Source organism: Aphanomyces astaci (assembly GCF_000520075.1).
Source record: "Aphanomyces astaci strain APO3 unplaced genomic scaffold supercont1.13, whole genome shotgun sequence".
NCBI lineage: Eukaryota > Oomycota > Saprolegniomycetes > Saprolegniales > Verrucalvaceae > Aphanomyces > Aphanomyces astaci.
In genome coordinates, this window is record NW_009798276.1 from 152,373 (window position 1) to 169,636 (window position 17,264).

Consider the following 17,264-nt stretch of genomic DNA (forward strand, 5'->3'; position numbering starts at 1 on the left):
CACTATGAAATCTTATTTTCTGAAACTGTCGGTTGAATCAAGCCGTTTTTGAAAAGAAAGACTCCACCGACATTGTACATGGACAAGACAACGACATTAGGGCTACCGCCGTTGCCCGGCGTGGACTCGGAGCGCGACGCGAAAGCGGTGATTCGGCGCATGCGCATGCAGGGCCGTCAACCAGACAGCTCGACGTCAGTTCATTTCTGCTTGAAAGGCGACGAGCTATGACTGTGTGGCTGGCATAAACGTAGGTTGGACGTCCAGAGCTTCAATCAATTGATCGTTGCAGCCAAAGACGACGTGGTAGCTGACGACGCCGCCGCCAAAGACGAGCTCACATATTACCGGAATCTCTTGGATAAGGTAGCGTTGTTCCACGATGGTATGCGCAATCTCAATCGCATTCAGGACAAGCCGAGACGACCTCCTCCTTCTCATCCCCCGACACTGCCCTCAATTTACTTGACTCCATCCACAATCAAGTTACCAAGCTTGAAAAACGAACGGAGCGCCACTAGTCCCATTATCGTCAACCCTACGCAATCGAATCAACTGGAACGCCCGCCAACACGGAGCAAGGCAGACAAACCGGTCACTCGAGATCCTACGTCGACAAACGCCTCTGAATACACTGAGCCACCCACCACAAAGCCGCAGAGTCCGCCCAGCCGCGCCAAGAAACTCCGACCGATTCAAAAGTCCGTCAACGAGAGCAAAGCCCCCGGAGCAATCGATATCCAACCAGTGACCAAACTCGCCAATGTCTCCAAGCAGCATGGCATTGGAGATGACGGCGCCAACAACGACATATCGACAGCGAAATCTGCCGCCATCCAACTACAACACGGCTGCGGTACTAGTGGTGGCCCCCGTGGCTTGACCAGGCTTCATGCCAGCAACAACCCCCCCCCACCCAATGACACTTCCACGGCTGGTCCCGTGCGAAAGCCGAAAGCACCAAAGGACAAGGATGCTGGACGCGGAAAGAAAAAAGCGGACGACCGTCATAATATTCCTACACTGAACAACGACAATCAACAGGTCGTACGATATCAACGTTTTGATGTATTGTGCTTTCGAGTGAATTTTCGTGTTGTGGTTTCTCGTTGGAATTTAAATCGATTTGATTGGCTACTTCAGATCAGCTCAAAATTATTAGCCAATCAAAACCTTCTCAATGAAATTCAACCAATCAGATCGATTGTGGGTCGGTTTGGTCGGCGCGATCCCCTCCCCAAAATTGTATCAAATCGACAATATTACCGCAATATTCGTTTTTACATCTAAAACCAATATCGGTATTGTAGCTCGAGGAGCGATCTAATCCCTTGGCGCCGCCGTCACTTGTCCAGAAACCAAAGAAACCTCATCGCATCACGAACGGCCACCGAGCCATCACTTCGACCACGACACAGTCCTCGTCCATCGACTGCGTGGATACATTCGACGACGACGAGCCGGAAATGGACTCCGCCCCAGTGTGGAGAGAAGACGATATGATGTTGGTCACTAGTGGCTACGGCAGCGACGACGGCACCATGTGACATGGTAAATTACGGCTAGTCATAGTAATAGTAACTACTCCACATCGTCACATCTTATGGGGTGGCGGTGGCGGCCTTGAATGCCGCGACCACGTGGTCCACAATCGCTGGCACGCCGTCGCGAGCATTCACTTGGGCAAACACAGTGGCGCCGCGGCCGCGCATGGCTTTGGCGTCGCGCGCCATGACGTCTAAACTGGCGCCAACATGCGGCGCCAGATCGGTCTTGTTGATCACGAGCAAATCGGCTTGGGTGATGCCGGGGCCACCTTTCCGAGGGACCTTGTCGCCCCCCGCCACGTCAATCACATACACAATGTAATCGGCCAATTCTCGGCTAAAATTCGCCGCCAAGTTGTCTACCCAGACACCCTTTCTAGTTCTCGCGAAAGAATCCAAGGGATGGTATGTAAAAAGTACCTCCGCCTGATTCCACCAGCACCATGTCGAGCGCAAATTGGCTTGACAAGTCTTCACACGCTTGCAAGTTGGCGGAAATGTCTTCGCGAATGGCGGCATGTGGACACCCGCCCGTCTCGACGGCGCGAATGCGCGTTTCCGGCAACGCATGATGCGCCACAAGGAATTCGCCATCTTCCTTTGTAAAGATGTCGTTGGTCACCTACATGTGGCCACGCTAACATGTTAAGCTATCGACGTGCCGACGTGTGGTCATATACCGCTGCTAGGCTGTACGTGTCCCGCAAAGCTTCGCACAACGCCAGCATCAGTGCAGTTTTGCTACCAATTTCGATCGTCATGCGAGGGATAACTCTGGTTGGATGCGTACCCACTGCCGACGGGCCCACCAATGCCAATCGTAAACGCTCGCTCTTCGAAATCACGGAGAGACTTTGCCGGCTCGCGCTCATCGAAGACTCCTGCGTGGTCGAGGCGCTCGTGGATGTGCCCGTGTTCAATCAGTTGGGTGTACTCGGCTGGCGTTGGAATGCGGCCAAACCGATGCTTGAAGCGTCCCACAACTTCCTCTTCCCCTTCATGCGAGCTATGAACGTGCGAATGACCATACGTATGGTCGTGGGGGTGGTCATGGCGGTGCTGCATTGCTGGCAACAGATAATAGAACGCCGAATCTGTCGATCTTGGGCAGGATTGTCATACCGTACCGGGCGGGGGGGGGTGTTGTTTACACAGGATTGACTATCGGAAGCGCAGGATTGTCAGCCAGATTTTGCAAGGTCTTATAAAAACAATTTATAAGTCATATTACTACGTAGTATTATATAAAATATATCCCGTGTACTTGTTAATTCAACATCAGAATCATATGCATAATTACCTGCTACCTCTTAAAGTCGAATTCGAATGCGTACTGTAATACTGTACTTCGAAGTCTCTATTTTAATAGAGTACTACTGGCGAAGTACTACGTGATTGTACGTCGAAGTTCGAAGTCAACATAATCGCAGTTGGGATATTCACACCGAATGCCCCACTAAACCAGCATAAAAGCCGGTTTATCCCTGGGTGAAACGTCCAAGATGGCTCGTCTCAGAGCCACCGTAAAACTACCCTGCGTTTTTTCGTCCAGATAAACAATCACCGAACCAGAGTTTTTGACTTCATGCAGTATAAAATAAGATAAAATCAATCCTCCGTACAAACACCAAAGCAAATAAATAATTATTGTGAACGAGGGTAGTCACTAAGTTGGGGTAGACATTGCAGTATAATATCCCTCCCAACTGGCATAGCAATGCAACAATTCCTGGCCGTGGATGGATGCGGCACAGCATTAAGTGTCGCTGGGAACGACGCAACAGCGCAGTGCTAGAAACATCTCCGCATGAGACAACGCTATTAGTCCGTGACCACAACTAAAAGTACAAAGTCATTTCAATCGAGGTGGTGCAACCAACAGGCTGTACTAATACATAACTAAACCTAACCGACGGCCACGTGCTCGCCTAATTGATACGAGCAACCTTCAGCGGCACGACTCGTGGGTTTTCTTCTGCCAACTTGCGCTTGGCCATTTGTCGAAAGTCGAAGAGGCAGTCGTGCTCTTCTGCGTATCGGTGGCGATTGCAAAACGTGTACCCGCAGCGACAAGTCACGGCCGACAGCGAGATCTTGCCCTTGCATGTCCAGCACCGCCGTTTGTTACCCTGCGTCGGAGCTGTAAGCGAGTCCTTTGTTGGTTCTTCGACCACGGTAACGAGAGGAAGAATGGAAGCTGAGGCTGCTTCCATGGGAGTGACCACGGCAGTAGTGCACTCATCTGGACAATGGACCGCCTTTTGGCTTCGAGGAACTGCTATTCTTCGGCTAGACGTCGAGTCGGACGTGGACGTGGCAGGGGCAGTAGTCATGACGGTCGCTGTCTGAGGCTCCGCGTTAGTGGGAGCAGGCGATGGGTCAGCAGCACTGGATGACGAGCTTGGTAGTATTCCTGATGTGTTTTGCATGGCGACGGTGAGCTTGAGTGGGTAAGACGGTGGCGCGGGGGAGTACGCTGCGGTGGTAAAGTCGGACGGAAGCGGCGGCCACAACACGTCGGTCGACAAATGGGAAATGACCCGTTCTGCGCTTGGGCTTCGCTGTCAACTGTTCAGAAACCTATCTGGGTGCTTGTATATATAATTGTAAAATCCGTGCAACTCAAAATACCTTGCCGTTTGTAGGCGATCACTGCTTGGTTAAAAAAATTAGTTGACGACTTATTTAATTGCAACAGAATACCCTGGGAATATTTTTGAAGTGAAACGTTCCACGCCGTGTGTGCAACGTCGAAAGTCTCCCTCAACCCAAAAAAAAACGAATATTCAGCGTGACGGCGTCATTTCATTGTATTGCGTACAAACTCCAAGTTTAATTTGATAGGTACAATAAAATACTCGAAGGAGTTTCGGGGGAGAATGATGTGCGAGCGAGTTATTTCCGCCGTCGGTCGGCAGCCGTCGGGGCGGCGCTTGCGGCATATCCGGCCACACAGGTGTCACTCTGCCAGCCTCTTGACGTTTATACACTCGATCTATGCACTGTCGGTGCATGGATTGTCTTCGAGACTCCAACGAGGTATCTAGTTCTCTCGGCAAGATGGCGCCCGCCACTTTCGAGAATGGAAGAGGAGGCAAGCGACTGTACACTGCAATATTCGACGGCTTGTCGCTTTCGGGATTGTATTGAACACTATTGTCTTGCGTTTTGTAAGAGGAATTAAACTTCAGAATTTTATTTCCCACGAGCGTGCGTGTTGAAATAAGAAAAAGCTGAGTTGTGAAAAACACCAGATGAATCTTCGATCAGCCCAACTTCGAATGCGCTGAAATGACCAGTGTGAGGTTGGCCACCGTCGTCTCTCTCCCTCACTGCCTCGCTGGCGGATTGGCCAAACATCAACCGTAGCATCACCGTCCTGACTTCATGGTGCATCGCGGGGGTTCTTGTGCGTGTAGTTCGGAGGACTGTAGCGAGCGGTACATACAGTAGCAGCGATCGCCATTGCGACGACGTGTTGGTTTTCGTCGATAGGGGGGTTGAAGTATCCCGTAAGATGATGAAACTATTGATTCGTAAGGTTCATAGTGCACACTTCTAGATTTTATGCGTGGAAGGAATGTCGTGTGCAGTTGACGAGATTTCACTGTTGAAGTTGAACAAATGCATGATAAAATGATCAAATTACTCTTAATCCGCGTTCAAAATGGGCAACTTCCACACAGGTTGAGACGAGCACAATTCCTACAACTGGTAGTACAAACAGTACTGTACTGTAGTGCAAGGTCGTGGGCCAACCATTTCCGCTACGATTAGAAAAAGACCCCTTTCAGTAGGGTTGACCCATTGCTTTCAAAGTCAGCGATGTGATACGTAGAACTACTCCACGTGAGCCCTCACCAATTTGAAAGGCGTTGGTACGGTGTACATTCATGGTACTGTATTGGACGGCCAATGCCAAAACCTCTGGGATCCTCCCATCACACATCTGTGCGGTAAAATGACGCTTCACAATGTGGTCTGGTTGGTGAAATCGACGAGGGCCACCCAACACTGGTATTGTTCTCACCATATTTTTGCATCTCATAGTGAACGTTCACACTCGATACATTTCGGTACTGACGAATGCGCAATTGAAAGTTTGGAGGATATCGAGGCACACTGTACTGCGATCTAATATCGAATTTACACGCGAAGTGTTGACCATCCTGGCAACCACGAGCTACAGAACCTCCGACGCTTGGCGATTTAAACGTTATTAATACTAAGTATGTTGGAGAATCACAAGCGTCTGTCACTCGTGGAGTTCCTGTGGTCGACAGGCAGGTCATCCACGAACAATAACACCACATGGTCCACGTTGGCAACGATTATTGGACGTAACCCATACTAGGATTGTTGACGTATACATATAGCAATCTGTCTGTGCCTATGCTGAAAGAACCAACATTCCAGTTCCCATCGCGCTGAGATTGCACGTTGTTCTCGCCTTCCACTCTCCAGGGGCTACCAAGTATGATTGGACTAGAAGCCCTGGTTTAGGGGGGACTACACCAGATTCTCCGCGCTTGAAGCGGCTCAACTCCCCTCCACCAGCAAATGACGACGAGCCATTCGCAGTTCCAGCTTCCGAAATGTCTCGTACGTTTGAGCGAACCCTTAGTACATACACATGATCGCATTAGCGTCGTCGGTATACAAGCCCTTCAACATATACATGTCTAGCTCGTTATGCTACTGTTCAATGAGGCGACATCATGCAGTAGGTCCACCAAGGTCTCTGAAGTTTCAACCTAGCTGGGCATCAGGTACACCGTAGCGAGTTTTCTGGACTGACGGTACTCATCGCAATAATGCGTTTTAGTTAACGTTAACCTGACATTGGCCCTCGTGGGACCAGCAGGTAGTCGACAACTTGTCGTTTGATACAAACTCATAATTTAGCGATTTCGACGGCTGTAGTCGACCGTAGGATGAATAGTAATAACTACCACCACCAATCCAACGAACGAACCAGGAGGTACAAATGTACAAGGGTCATTGGCTACACATACGTGTGCACCCATGTCTGTCCGCCGTCTGCCCCAACGTGGAGGGCTTGTAACAATTTATGGCATCCACTGCACCGCCCCCCCAAATGACTCATCATAACAGCAGTGACAACTTTACACGTTGCGTTGCGGTGGAGATGAGTATACGGATGCCCTCTCGATTCTAATTCAGATGTGTCCCATAGTTTACATAGTTCATTCATCGAATTCGACGTTTCCCTGATTTTGGTTACCATTTCATTATTGACTGGGCTATCGCCACGTCGTCCACAAACACCCAATATGGCTCAAAGTGGACGAAGTACACCCAAAACTCGAAGCCCACATGATGACCAAAGGCAAGGACAGGGATATGACGGTCATAGCGCGAAGGCGAGAGCAGTCTAGGGCATCCATACGGCGATGGCGCGCCAACGAACAGGTGAATCGTCGCCTCCTTGAAACTACTGTCCATCATTGGGACCCGAAGTTGCTCCTTCAGACAATACTCGACACCCTGAGGCAGCAAGTGAACGACCTCGAGGCGGAGCTCAAGGGAAAATTGTCGGTTGTAGGGACTGGTGTCCACGCTATGATTTCAGCGTCCGTCGAAGGTCATGACTATCGCTTGGACCAGCGCTTGGCCAAGAAGCGATTCTTCATTGCTCAGAATATGCAACTGCAGGAAGCGCTCAAGATGCACATGGACAACCTCAACCACGTCGCGAGCCTGGTAGAGTTTCTCCCTTGCAACTTCGCCATTGTGACGTCCATTTTGATGGCAGATGAGCCGTGTAGATCCCCTAAACACCCAAGCGACGCTGTACGACGATTCGTTCCTGCTGTACATTACCCAGCAAACCCAAGTGAAGCTCCGGGCGATGGACCTGCGCAGGCACTTCAGCGGCGCGGAACATAACATCAACGGCATCTCATGTGTGGCCGTGTCGCGGGGGGCGTACCAAGATCGCTCCATGTTCTTGCCCCTTGCGAATCGAGTTGCCGACCACAAGGTACGATAAAAAACAATGTCGTAGGTAGTGGGGGATGGATGTACGTACCTAACTAAAGTACAGCTGTGTAGGTAGTTCCGACATTGAATGTCGCCATGACTGTGATCGAAACCACATCCTGGACGTTGTCCAACCCAAACCACCTTGAGCGGCGCTACCTCGTCGTGCATCGCGAGCTGAGCATGTCCAATGAGTACACCGTTACAGTCACCGCGCTCTCCGAGAACCTGGTCCCCGCGCCCCATGCCTTTTGGTATCATACTGGGCCACACCACGCATGATAGGATCATATTCGATTGTATAGCTTTGAAGCCACCAACATCACGCCGTGGGCATACACGAGACAGCTCGTGGGCACGTGTGTTTGAACAAGGCCCCCTCCGAAGATGCCAGCGCCACCGTGGAAAGTATGGTCTTCTCGCAATGTCGATTCGAAGTGTTTGTGCGAGCGAGAATGCCCTAACCAATCTACTACTGGCGGCTACTGTAGTCGTCCATGTTGCGAATCTAAAAATACACAGCATTTCCCAAGCAGATCACCACTGCATCACATCTCCTCGCGACACCTACCACCAATTTCAGGATAGGATCCAAAGCCGATGAATGCCGCGCGTCGTCCATAATTCCATGATGTCGACATCTGTGGATGCATCTTTCGCGAACGATAGCGGAAAAAGAAATGAGAACAGTCGAGGAAATCGACTCGCCGGTGGCGGGCAAACGAAGAGGTTGGTCTTCAGCATGTGAACACCAGCCCTCATATTTATGTTGGTGTGCGCAGAACACACTCGACGCATTGTGGTTCCAAGTGGCCCATCTGGAAACGGAGCTGCGGTGCAAACTATCCGTTGGGGAGAGGAGGGAGCGCTGCTCAAGCGGGAACTGTGGCCACATCAGGCGATGCTCGTGTGGAGAAACTCATGGCCACCAAGCGATTTTACATGACTCAAAACGTACAGCTGCTAGACACATTAAAAGGCGGCAGGGCCAACTCGGCGCCGTGGCCCACTTAGTACAGCCAACTGGAATACAACGCGAACAATGTCTTCATACGATATGTAGGGCCACACCATTGGGGTCATCGTCGCTGGAAGTCGACGCATTTTTGATGTACTGAACATGGTGTACCAAACCCAAATGAAGGTTGCACGCGATGGACTTGGGAAGTCACTTCCTAGGGGTCGACGACGCCCAGGAGATCGATGGCATTTCGTGCATTGCTCGCACAAGGGGGTACACGATGAACTATATCGACCAGAAAAAGTACTAGAATGGCATGAACCACTTAGCCATGGGCGATTTAGCGTGGGTCAGGACAAGGCCATCTGCATGCCTCTCGTGGACGATGTTATCGACCACAAGGTCATTCGCACGTGAGTGCCAACATGCTCGTCATCGAAACCGCATCATGGACGGTGGAGAAGCAGCAGCTGCAGCGCTACCTCATCTTGCAGCGCGAGTGAGGCCATCTAGCGTTCAATGTGACTGTGAGGCCACGCCCACATACGTCATGACCCCCGTCCTCCATGCTTTCCGGTAGACATGTGGCCTCTGGTTTATGGATGTCATGGGATGTGCAACTTTGGAGCGTCGGACATCACAAGCCACGGGGTTAGGAGCCTAGCGAACGGGACGTGCAGTTTGAAGACGGGATCCCCCGAAGAAACCAAGGCCACGATCGAAGGCATGGTGCATTCCCAGTAGCCGATTGGAAGCCTACGTACGAGCCGCCACAACAACCCGAAGACGGAGCCCTCATTTAGGCACTAGTATCTATAAACCTGACCATTGTTTTCGTAATGCAGGATGCAGGGTACCGTCTCCCACGCTTGGACAACAAGGGGGATGTAAAGTGCAACATGTACGTAGTGCGTGCACACTTTTTCACGCCACCAATTTGCTTCGTTCTACAACCCTATCACGAGATTTTGTGTCTAACACGACGTGATATTTCTGTGTAGGAATTTGTGTCTAACACGACGTGATATTTCTGTGTAGGATTTCAAGTACCCTTACTGCTGTAGTCACACAAACCATTGAGACACCCCCCAAATTCGTACTTAGATTAGCTCAAGATACCAGCAACGGCGACGTCTTCCGGAGTACCAAAGCAAGGTCCTAGACAACATGCATGTCCTACCCTCGAGTGTAACAGTATGCAATCCCTCAATCCAAAGGTTGGGATTACCACCCCGTGGATAGTGAAAGGTAGTGCGCCATTGAAGACTGAGCCTGCCTCACCCTCGAGTGTAGACAAGCCAAATGGGCACACACAGTCACCAATCTTAGCCCCTTGAGTTCTGAACCCGTCGAGTTGAAAGTTCACGTGCAGTTCTGCACTTCTTGGGGCTGCGGGCTACACTTAGACAAATGGACATGCTATCTTCGTGAGTGAGTTACTGTAGCTCCCCTCCAACAGTCCAGGGACTGAAGGACCTGCAATGGAGAGAAAAAGACCAGAAGAAGAAGGCCATTGTGTAGTATTGCCAGTAGGAATATACCTTGGCAGATTATCGAGAAGGAGAGAACGTCGTTGAGAGAATGAGAACTGAAAGGAAGGTAGCGGGCTAGTTGCCGTTGGGTAGCTTGGCCACGAGACACCGTTTGCATTTCCTGCACATGCACAACCGCATCGCCCCTTAAGCCACGTTTGGATCCATTTTCAAAGGACAACAAACATCACATGGAGATTGGCATTTTATCATGGCGCACACGCGCGTCTAAGATAAAACCATCACCCTCTACCGCCCTTCACTTTGAACGACATCTCTTGACATGCACAATTGATCGTGCCTATCCTCGGAAGTAGCACCACCTGGAGCTCCTCCAACAGCATGTTGGTGTGCGTGCTTCAAGGCCCGACTGTTGAACCGACCGCTCCGCGATCCCGTATCCGGATGATGTATTCCATTTTTAAATGACTGGATCCAAGTATACCGGATTTATATGAACACACGGCGTTTGGGAAAAAAATGTCGAACGATCGTTTATCCGGAATGTTCCGGATACGATTCCGTGTTGTTTTTGGAATATATCTTTGAGTTGATGGGTTACACAGTCAAAGAAGTGTTTGTAAGGGGGCGCTCAAAGTGTAACTTCCCCGACGACAAGTCCTTAGACGAACCGGCACCCGTTGACTAGAGGTACCCCAAGCAAGCGACCAACAGGTGATCAAGGCTGCTGCGTGAGATTGACGGCAGAGCGATAGAACGTCTCCGTGAAGGACACATTCACGGTACGTACGTGTCCGCAAACCGTCGTTGGCATGTTGTGTGGTCCAACGTGTAATTGCATCTGAACGGTCACTGCCTGTAGAAAGCAACCCACCATGGATTTACCAACCAAGCCGATGATGAAGGTCGAGTACGATAGCTTTGAAATCTTGGCCACGCTCGGCACGGGCACGTTCGGCCGCGTGCGCCTGGTCAAGCACAAAGAGAACAACACCTACTACGCGCTGAAGATCTTGAAAAAGTGCGAGATCATTCGGCTGCAGCAACTGCACCACATCAAATGCGAAGTGGAGATCCTAAGCAAGATCGACCACCCGTTCATCGTCAACTTCCTCGGCAGCTTCCAGGACGAGAAGCGGTTGTACCTTGTGCTCGAATACGTACCCGGTGGCGAGTTGTTCTCGTACTTGCGCCGGCAAGGAAAGCTCACGGACGACGCGTCGCGCTACTATGCGTCCCAGCTGGTCCTTGCCATCGCGTATCTCCACGGGCTACACATCATCTACCGCGACCTGAAACCAGAGAACCTCCTCATCACCCACGACGGCAGCATCAAGATCACGGACTTTGGATTCGCTAAACGTGTAGAGGACAAAACGTGGACGCTGTGTGGGACACCAGAGTACTTAGCACCCGAGATCATTCAGAGCAAGGGGCATGGCAAGTCGGTCGACTGGTGGGCTATCGGCGTCTTGATCTATGAAATGCTGGCAGGGTAAGTACCTGTTTTCTCATTCGTGTGTCGAATTGAGTAGTACTCAATGACGATCTTGGTGATTATTAGGTACCCGCCATTCTACGACGAGAATCCGTTTGGGATTTACCAGAAAATCCTCACGGGCAAGGTGGAATACCCACGGTACATAGACAGCAAGGCAAAGGACTTAATAAAGAAGCTGCTTACGCACGATCGAACCAAGAGGCTGGGTACGGTGTGATGACGTGGCAACACGAGAGATGACCACGGACGTTGTGATGGTAGGCTGCCTTCGAAATGGCGCCGAAGACGTCAAGAAGCACAAGTACTTTGCAAACGTGGACTGGAATTCCGTGATTTCCAAAGGGGATACTCCGCCGTACTTGCCGCCAATCCACGGCCCCGGCGACCACGGCAATTTTGACCAGTACCCAGAATCCACAGAAGACACGGCCGTGGTGCTCACTGGCGACGACAAGGCAGCGTTCGACGCGTTCAACCTGTTCTAGTTGTCATCAGTAGTTGTCCACACAGTCTCCCTCAACACCGCCACGTTGGGCTAGTGAGCCAGCGCGGCAGGATGTGTATCATTTAGCCCCAACTCGGGACGATAACTAGCGAGTGCGTCGCCGTAGGTCGTAATTCACCTGAGTTTCGTTTTTTAACATGCAGTAACCGTAAATGCAAATTGTCCGGATACGACAGCCGTTTCAGTTTTTTTATCCGAACAAACAGGCAAATGAGGTGGCAACGCCACCGCCTTGCTTGCATTACACGAACGATAGACTGTGTGTGACCTATACATATATGGGCGGAGGACAATCGCTGCTGGCGGCGGCTGCCGACGCTGCGAAGAACAACTGCGTGGAACTGGACTGGTCCAACCGACGCACCGACGACAACCCGAAGCTTGTCACGATCGTGCCGCCGTCTTTCGTGTCGCATCTCCTCGGGTCGACCTTGACGGACTTGCGGCTTTCTGGGAATGGGATCGCGCAGCTTCCCGCGAGTTTTGGCCGCCTCGTCGCTCTAGAGTACGACAGTATCATGTCCTTCGTTGGCATAGTGTCGTGGGAATCACCACCGTTCATGTTTGTAGACGGTTGCAAGTAGACCACAACCAGCTCGTGGAATTGCCGTTTTCATTCAACAAGCTCGTCCGACTGCGTGATTTCGACGCGAGTTGGAACCAATTGGCATCTTTGCATGTGTGTACACCTAGCGACTCGTTCGACAACGACGGATGAGATTCATATATTAGGTGTACATGTACTTTAGCCAACGTTTAGCGAACTGACGTCGCTACAGCGCCTGTGGCTGCATCACAACCGCCTGGAGACGCTACCGCCGGCGCTTGGCGACCTCCAAGCCCTCGAGCGTGTGTTCGTGCAACACAACGTCCTCTCCGCCCTGCCGTTTTCAATCGTTCTGTTGCCTAGGTAGTATCCACAACACTCCATTGGCTATGACCAGCCAGCATCATCTCGTTATGGCGTGCTGCGATGCCGACTCCATGATAAAAACGAATACCATGTACTGGCTAGGTTGACGGAGCTGGACGCGAGCGACAACAAGATCTGCATGCTGCCGGAAGAATGGCAGACGGCGCCAGCGGTCACGACGTTGCGACTGACGCGGAACTTGCTCAAGCAGCTGCCAATTGGGTTGGGGGCATTGCAGCAGCTGCACACATTGTCGCTTCAGAGTAATCCTTCCCTTTTGATCTCTCTCTCTATATATATATATACATATTTCTACGTATATCTTTGTGTGTTGATTGAAATGGCTGTAGGCAACAGACTGCTGGAGCTGCCTGCGATATGTGCGTCGCTCGTCAACCTGCGAAATTTGAGTGGGGTATTGGTCCTAGTGCTAGTCGTTAAGACATAAATAGGCTTGACAAGTAACCGCATCGACACGTTCCCCGCCGCCGCCTTGGACGGCATGCGACGGCTGCGCGTGCTCACGTATACCCAAAACAAGTACGTCGTTGGCATCATCATCATCCCCCTACTTTCGTATTCTAGTACGATCTACCCGGTATATTATTGCTTTTTCATAGCTCTTGACAAACATACATATATATATATATATGAACATGTCCACCAGGCTCAACGCGGTCGACGCGACGCTGTTCCACCTGACAAAGTTGGTGTACTTGGACTTGTCTGAAAACGGCCTCGTCCAGCTCCCAGACGACAACGACTCCGACTCTACAGCATCCTCGTCGACAAATGATGCCAATCACGGCACATGGGCATGCTTGGCCTGCCTGCAAGAGTTCCACGTGTCCAACAATAGACTCTCGAGATTGCCCCGGGGTTTGGAAGCGTTGCCAGCTTTGCACTTCCTCAACGTGTCCAACAATGCTCTGGTCGAGGTATGCATAGATATACTGCAGCCGACGAGATATGGACTGGATCATGGAGTTTACTAGTAGATTGGAGCGGCCATAGGCCAAATGCGTGGGATGCACACGTTGTGGCTAGCAGGCAATCAGCTGCAAGTTCTTCCGTCCGAGCTCAGCCAGTGCACACAACTTACCGCGTTACTTGTCGATCGCAATGGTACACCTTGAATACTAAACGTATATGCAACGATCGACGTTTGTCCAACTTCAATGCTCTGAGGATATTGTATATTTATATATATATGTAGATTTGCAGTCGCTGCCACGGTCCATCACGACCCTCCCAAACTTGCACACGTTGAGCGTGGACCGCAAAACTTTTGCGCTCTTGGACCCAGCCGTGCTCACGTTTTGCACGGCGCTGCCAACGTTCGACATTCTCGGGCTTTAAATTATAAGTCAAAATATGTTTGGATCTCAATGGTTGGTGGTATTACAACTGCAATATACACTTTTATAAGTTGTCGCAGGATATTTTGGAAGCTCCAGTGTCTCGGAGAGATGTACAGCAGCTAACGTGTACATCGCAACTTTGGTCACCCCCGCAGCCGTTCTATTTCTGCTTGCATGTCGTCCGTGAGTCTAACGAAAATAGATCGTCGATAAATAAGTTGCATATAAGTGTTGTATATATTAATATAGACGCACTTGGCCCATTTTCGCATTTCCTGGGCACTCAACTCGGTCATGTGACGGAATTGAGCGTCGATAGCATCCCGCTGCCGCCTCAGTTCATTCCGTTCTTGCAGCAACCCCCAAATCATCTACAACCATACAAATAATCAAGTGTGAGCTATATATATATTATATATATATATATATATTCAAAATCCACCTGGTCTTTGACCTTGACCAGCTTGTCCCGATCAACGTCGTTTTTGCTGCTACTGTGTGTTGGTTGATGTGAGTTTACCGGTGGGGATTGCGCATAGGTTTTCGCGGCTATTTGTTGGACCATCCCGTGCATCTAGCCAAAACCAAGAGGCACTCGTATGTCGTGCATGATTTCATCTTGTTTGTGTCTTCTACCCGTGGAAACTCATCTAGGAACGCATTCATGTCTTCAATCGACACGACCCGATGCGCCTGCTCCATGAACTTGGTGGTGTCGGTGTATATTCGATCCACAAACGCTAAGTCTCTTTCAAGTTCATCCATGTCGTGCCAGCGGGGGGCACTGGTGTTGTGGTGGTGGTGAGGCATCTACTTGCATGCATTCATTCATCAACGAGATGAAGCCACAGTACTGTGACCCGGATTCAACTAGAAGGTAGCACCGACAATTCCTTGTACTATGGTTGGTAAGGGTACAATGTTGTTATGTAGGTCCAATTTACCATGGAAGGCGGTGGTGCGTGTCGCGTCCATGTCGGCAAAGTCGCGGTGGCGGCTTGGTGGCGCGGATACTGACCATGGTCCAACTAATTACACAATTATTCTGATTCGCTCAACTATTCTATATATTTCGACCATGTATTTTGTCCATTATTACGTCGATAATTCCAAAATATAATATTCCAGAGGATGCTGGTTCACAACTGTATGAACTAATAATACCTTTTGGAGTTGCAAGTGGCGCAATGTCTTTTCACTCAACGCATGCAGCTGGTCGAGTTTGGACTCGTACAAGTGCCTTGTATCAAACACTCGCTGGGACGACTACATGACGTATTGCCACCACATTCCCGTGAGTGAGTTGGCAGCACAACACGAGGATACAAGCTCCAAGACAAACCATTCTGCATACGTAGGTAGCTACAGTACAAGAACCGGTATAGCTTACGTCGTGGTTGGGCGGACGTTGCTGCCAGGGGTTGGTTGTCGTTGGCTCGCCAAACGAGTTGGTGGGAGGATGGCGTCGGGGTAGCCCCGCCGAGTCAAAGCCCATTCTAATAAAGCACCATATAGTATGAAGTTTCGAAACTTGTTGGAGTATATGCAACTATGGTTATTACATATCTATCCAAGTTTAACATATCCATGGCGATTGATGTACGGTACCGTGACAGCGGTGGCGTTGCGTGAAATGCCGCGAGCATTTCGTCCACGAACGGGGCCAACTGCTTTTTGAAATCCCTGAAGAAAAGTTGGAACTCGCCAAGCTCCAACGTTCCTGATCGATTCGTGTCGTAGCTGCACATACGCTTGATGAGCAATACGCACGCACGACGATGATGGAGATGTGAGGCGAGAACCGTTCAAAGAGCTGCCCGGCCTCGAACTCGGAGTTGCGCGACGTGCGTTCAAAGCCGAGCGGGACCCCCGCCGCGTCCGTGAGCGCGCATGGCATGACTGGCATGTTCCACTTCCTTCCGGGGTACCATGTCGTATAGTCACGCAAAAGGTCTAGGAAGTCGCTGCGCGTGACGTGGTTGGCCTTTTCACGGTCGTATCTACACCGAGAGATGATGATCGACGTGGCGAGAGAACGACCGAACACACCGGCGAAAGAGCTGGATAGCATCCGGATCGTTGATTTCGGGCTGCCTAGAATGTATGGATGGAAGGTGGACGTGGTATGAGCACAGTGCATACATATACATACTCGATGACGGGAGGCGGGGGTGCCTGCGTCGTCGTTGGCGGTTCTACAACTGGTGCTTTCTCCTTGGGCTCTTTGGGTTCCTTGGGCTCTTTCGATGGTGCTTTCTCCTTCTTCTTACTCTTGGACTTCTTCTTGTCCCCGTCACCTTCAGTCTTAGTTTCGCCATCCTTCTTCGACCGCTTCGACGACATCGTGCGTATGGATCCTCAAAGGAACCGTCGCAGTGGCCTCCTTATCCGGAAACTCCCGGATATAGTTGGCTAGTAGTACTAGTAAAACGTTACCAATACCATATCATTTTGGTGGAGATTTGAAACTTACTACTCCGGGAGTACTAACTTACAGTTAGTAGATATCTTTATCTGCCATTGGACAGTTGCAGTGGAAATTTTTTCACAGTAAAAATTCGACGCATTATGTTACTGTATACTATTAATACAGTAGTACAGTATATGTCAGATTTGGTAACACACAGTTTGAAAAATTGTCAAAATATATATGAAAAGTTGCAAAAGAGGTTTTTTCGGACATTTTTTGTGGCAGCCAGAGTCCCTAAGGCTGAGTCTGGATGAACACATGTTTCAATTTTGATCAGATTTGTTGGCGTCAATCTTGCAATATTTCCGGTTCCAGACGCACCCTAATATTTCAGATTGCCAGACGCACCTTAAACGAATTTGTATCCATTTTAAAAGTCTTAGTATTAGTTCTAACTTAGATGGGCATATGTATGTATTATATGTTCAAAAAATATAGAAAATGTATTAGGGCCACTCTGGCTGCCACAAAAAAATGTCAGAAAACATCTCGTTTTGCAACTTTTCACAA

The 17,264-nt window shown here is 50.2% G+C and overlaps 8 protein-coding genes across 12 annotated transcripts; 5 read left to right on the forward strand and 3 right to left on the reverse strand.

Annotated features, from left to right (window-relative positions):
• Nucleotides 1-41: 41 nt before the first annotated feature.
• On the forward strand, nt 42-1,720 carry H257_06505 (hypothetical protein). The gene is made up of 4 exons (XM_009831744.1): nt 42-194; nt 255-366; nt 412-1,044; nt 1,311-1,720. The coding sequence occupies exons 1-4, from the start codon at nt 79-81 to the stop codon at nt 1,545-1,547; spliced, it is 1,098 nt and encodes a 365-aa protein (XP_009830046.1). The 5' UTR covers nt 42-78; the 3' UTR covers nt 1,548-1,720.
• Nucleotides 1,255-2,744, reverse strand: H257_06506. 2 transcript variants are annotated; one of them, XM_009831745.1, is made up of 5 exons: nt 2,675-2,744; nt 2,338-2,614; nt 2,228-2,288; nt 1,968-2,169; nt 1,255-1,906 (listed from the first exon to the last, which is right to left on the reverse strand). In XM_009831745.1, exons 2-5 carry the CDS (start codon nt 2,610-2,612, stop codon nt 1,602-1,604), a joined length of 843 nt encoding a protein of 280 aa, XP_009830047.1. In that variant the 5' UTR covers nt 2,613-2,614; nt 2,675-2,744; the 3' UTR covers nt 1,255-1,601. The 2 variants fall into 2 exon arrangements, with proteins under 2 accessions (XP_009830047.1, XP_009830048.1); XM_009831746.1 differs by lacking the exon at nt 2,675-2,744 and having other exon boundaries at nt 2,338-2,674.
• Nucleotides 2,745-3,348: 604 nt separating this feature from the next.
• H257_06507 (hypothetical protein) lies at nt 3,349-4,142 on the reverse strand. The gene has a single exon (XM_009831747.1). The coding sequence runs from the start codon at nt 3,974-3,976 to the stop codon at nt 3,476-3,478; it is 501 nt and encodes a 166-aa protein (XP_009830049.1). The 5' UTR covers nt 3,977-4,142; the 3' UTR covers nt 3,349-3,475.
• Nucleotides 4,143-6,887: 2,745 nt separating this feature from the next.
• Nucleotides 6,888-7,919, forward strand: H257_06508 (hypothetical protein; the record flags this gene model as incomplete). The annotated part of the gene is made up of 4 exons (XM_009831748.1): nt 6,888-7,271; nt 7,324-7,551; nt 7,623-7,804; nt 7,856-7,919. The coding sequence occupies 4 exons, from the start codon at nt 6,888-6,890 to the stop codon at nt 7,917-7,919; spliced, it is 858 nt and encodes a 285-aa protein (XP_009830050.1).
• A 235-nt stretch (nt 7,920-8,154) lies between these two features.
• H257_06509 (hypothetical protein) lies at nt 8,155-9,255 on the forward strand (the record flags this gene model as incomplete). The annotated part of the gene is made up of 7 exons (XM_009831749.1): nt 8,155-8,279; nt 8,333-8,551; nt 8,614-8,661; nt 8,719-8,784; nt 8,856-8,913; nt 8,973-9,010; nt 9,168-9,255. 7 exons carry the CDS (start codon nt 8,155-8,157, stop codon nt 9,253-9,255), a joined length of 642 nt encoding a protein of 213 aa, XP_009830051.1.
• A 1,349-nt stretch (nt 9,256-10,604) lies between these two features.
• Nucleotides 10,605-12,189, forward strand: H257_06510 (AGC/PKA protein kinase). Its single transcript, XM_009831750.1, has 4 exons — nt 10,605-10,786; nt 10,867-11,499; nt 11,569-11,711; nt 11,767-12,189. Exons 2-4 carry the CDS (start codon nt 10,880-10,882, stop codon nt 11,988-11,990), a joined length of 987 nt encoding a protein of 328 aa, XP_009830052.1. The 5' UTR covers nt 10,605-10,786; nt 10,867-10,879; the 3' UTR covers nt 11,991-12,189.
• A 38-nt stretch (nt 12,190-12,227) lies between these two features.
• On the forward strand, nt 12,228-14,312 carry H257_06511 (hypothetical protein). Its single transcript, XM_009831751.1, has 9 exons — nt 12,228-12,515; nt 12,581-12,689; nt 12,760-12,920; nt 13,026-13,186; nt 13,274-13,333; nt 13,376-13,463; nt 13,591-13,861; nt 13,922-14,048; nt 14,140-14,312. Exons 1-9 carry the CDS (start codon nt 12,289-12,291, stop codon nt 14,280-14,282), a joined length of 1,347 nt encoding a protein of 448 aa, XP_009830053.1. The 5' UTR covers nt 12,228-12,288; the 3' UTR covers nt 14,283-14,312.
• H257_06512 (hypothetical protein) lies at nt 14,300-16,652 on the reverse strand. Of its 4 annotated transcripts, XM_009831752.1 has the most exons (11): nt 16,437-16,652; nt 16,334-16,378; nt 16,087-16,284; nt 15,893-16,024; nt 15,675-15,780; nt 15,449-15,550; nt 15,229-15,312; nt 14,921-15,094; nt 14,727-14,858; nt 14,540-14,655; nt 14,300-14,473 (listed from the first exon to the last, which is right to left on the reverse strand). In XM_009831752.1, exons 1-11 carry the CDS (start codon nt 16,625-16,627, stop codon nt 14,428-14,430), a joined length of 1,326 nt encoding a protein of 441 aa, XP_009830054.1. In that variant the 5' UTR covers nt 16,628-16,652; the 3' UTR covers nt 14,300-14,427. The 4 variants fall into 4 exon arrangements, with proteins under 4 accessions (XP_009830054.1, XP_009830055.1, XP_009830057.1 ...); XM_009831753.1 differs by having other exon boundaries at nt 14,727-15,094; XM_009831755.1 differs by lacking the exon at nt 16,437-16,652 and having other exon boundaries at nt 16,334-16,422.
• Between the last annotated feature and the right edge of the window lie 612 nt (nt 16,653-17,264).

Bases quoted from the DNA above. Each gene is read 5' to 3' on its own strand.
- H257_06505 (XM_009831744.1), top strand. From the start codon at position 79: ATGGACAAGACAACGACATTAGGGCTACCGCCGTTGCCCGGCGTGGAC. The intron at 367-411 runs GTAGCGTTGTTC...AATCGCATTCAG, and splicing joins ACCGGAATCTCTTGGATAAG to GACAAGCCGAGACGACCTCC. The intron at 1,045-1,310 runs GTCGTACGATAT...TCGGTATTGTAG, and splicing joins TGAACAACGACAATCAACAG to CTCGAGGAGCGATCTAATCC.
- H257_06506 (XM_009831745.1), bottom strand. From the start codon at position 2,612: ATGCAGCACCGCCATGACCACCCCCACGACCATACGTATGGTCATTCG. The intron at 2,289-2,337 runs GTACGCATCCAA...CGAAATTGGTAG, and splicing joins GGTGGGCCCGTCGGCAGTGG to CAAAACTGCACTGATGCTGG. The intron at 2,170-2,227 runs GTATATGACCAC...GGCCACATGTAG, and splicing joins ACACGTACAGCCTAGCAGCG to GTGACCAACGACATCTTTAC.
- H257_06507 (XM_009831747.1), bottom strand. From the start codon at position 3,976: ATGCAAAACACATCAGGAATACTACCAAGCTCGTCATCCAGTGCTGCT.
- H257_06510 (XM_009831750.1), top strand. From the start codon at position 10,880: ATGGATTTACCAACCAAGCCGATGATGAAGGTCGAGTACGATAGCTTT. The intron at 11,500-11,568 runs GTAAGTACCTGT...GGTGATTATTAG, and splicing joins ATCTATGAAATGCTGGCAGG to GTACCCGCCATTCTACGACG. The intron at 11,712-11,766 runs GTACGGTGTGAT...TTGTGATGGTAG, and splicing joins CGATCGAACCAAGAGGCTGG to GCTGCCTTCGAAATGGCGCC.
- H257_06511 (XM_009831751.1), top strand. From the start codon at position 12,289: ATGGGCGGAGGACAATCGCTGCTGGCGGCGGCTGCCGACGCTGCGAAG. The intron at 12,516-12,580 runs GTACGACAGTAT...TCATGTTTGTAG, and splicing joins GGCCGCCTCGTCGCTCTAGA to ACGGTTGCAAGTAGACCACA. The intron at 12,690-12,759 runs GTGTGTACACCT...CATGTACTTTAG, and splicing joins ACCAATTGGCATCTTTGCAT to CCAACGTTTAGCGAACTGAC.
- H257_06512 (XM_009831752.1), bottom strand. From the start codon at position 16,627: ATGTCGTCGAAGCGGTCGAAGAAGGATGGCGAAACTAAGACTGAAGGT. The intron at 15,781-15,892 runs GTACCGTACATC...GTGCTTTATTAG, and splicing joins GCAACGCCACCGCTGTCACG to AATGGGCTTTGACTCGGCGG. The intron at 14,656-14,726 runs GTGGATTTTGAA...GTATGGTTGTAG, and splicing joins TGGTCAAGGTCAAAGACCAG to ATGATTTGGGGGTTGCTGCA.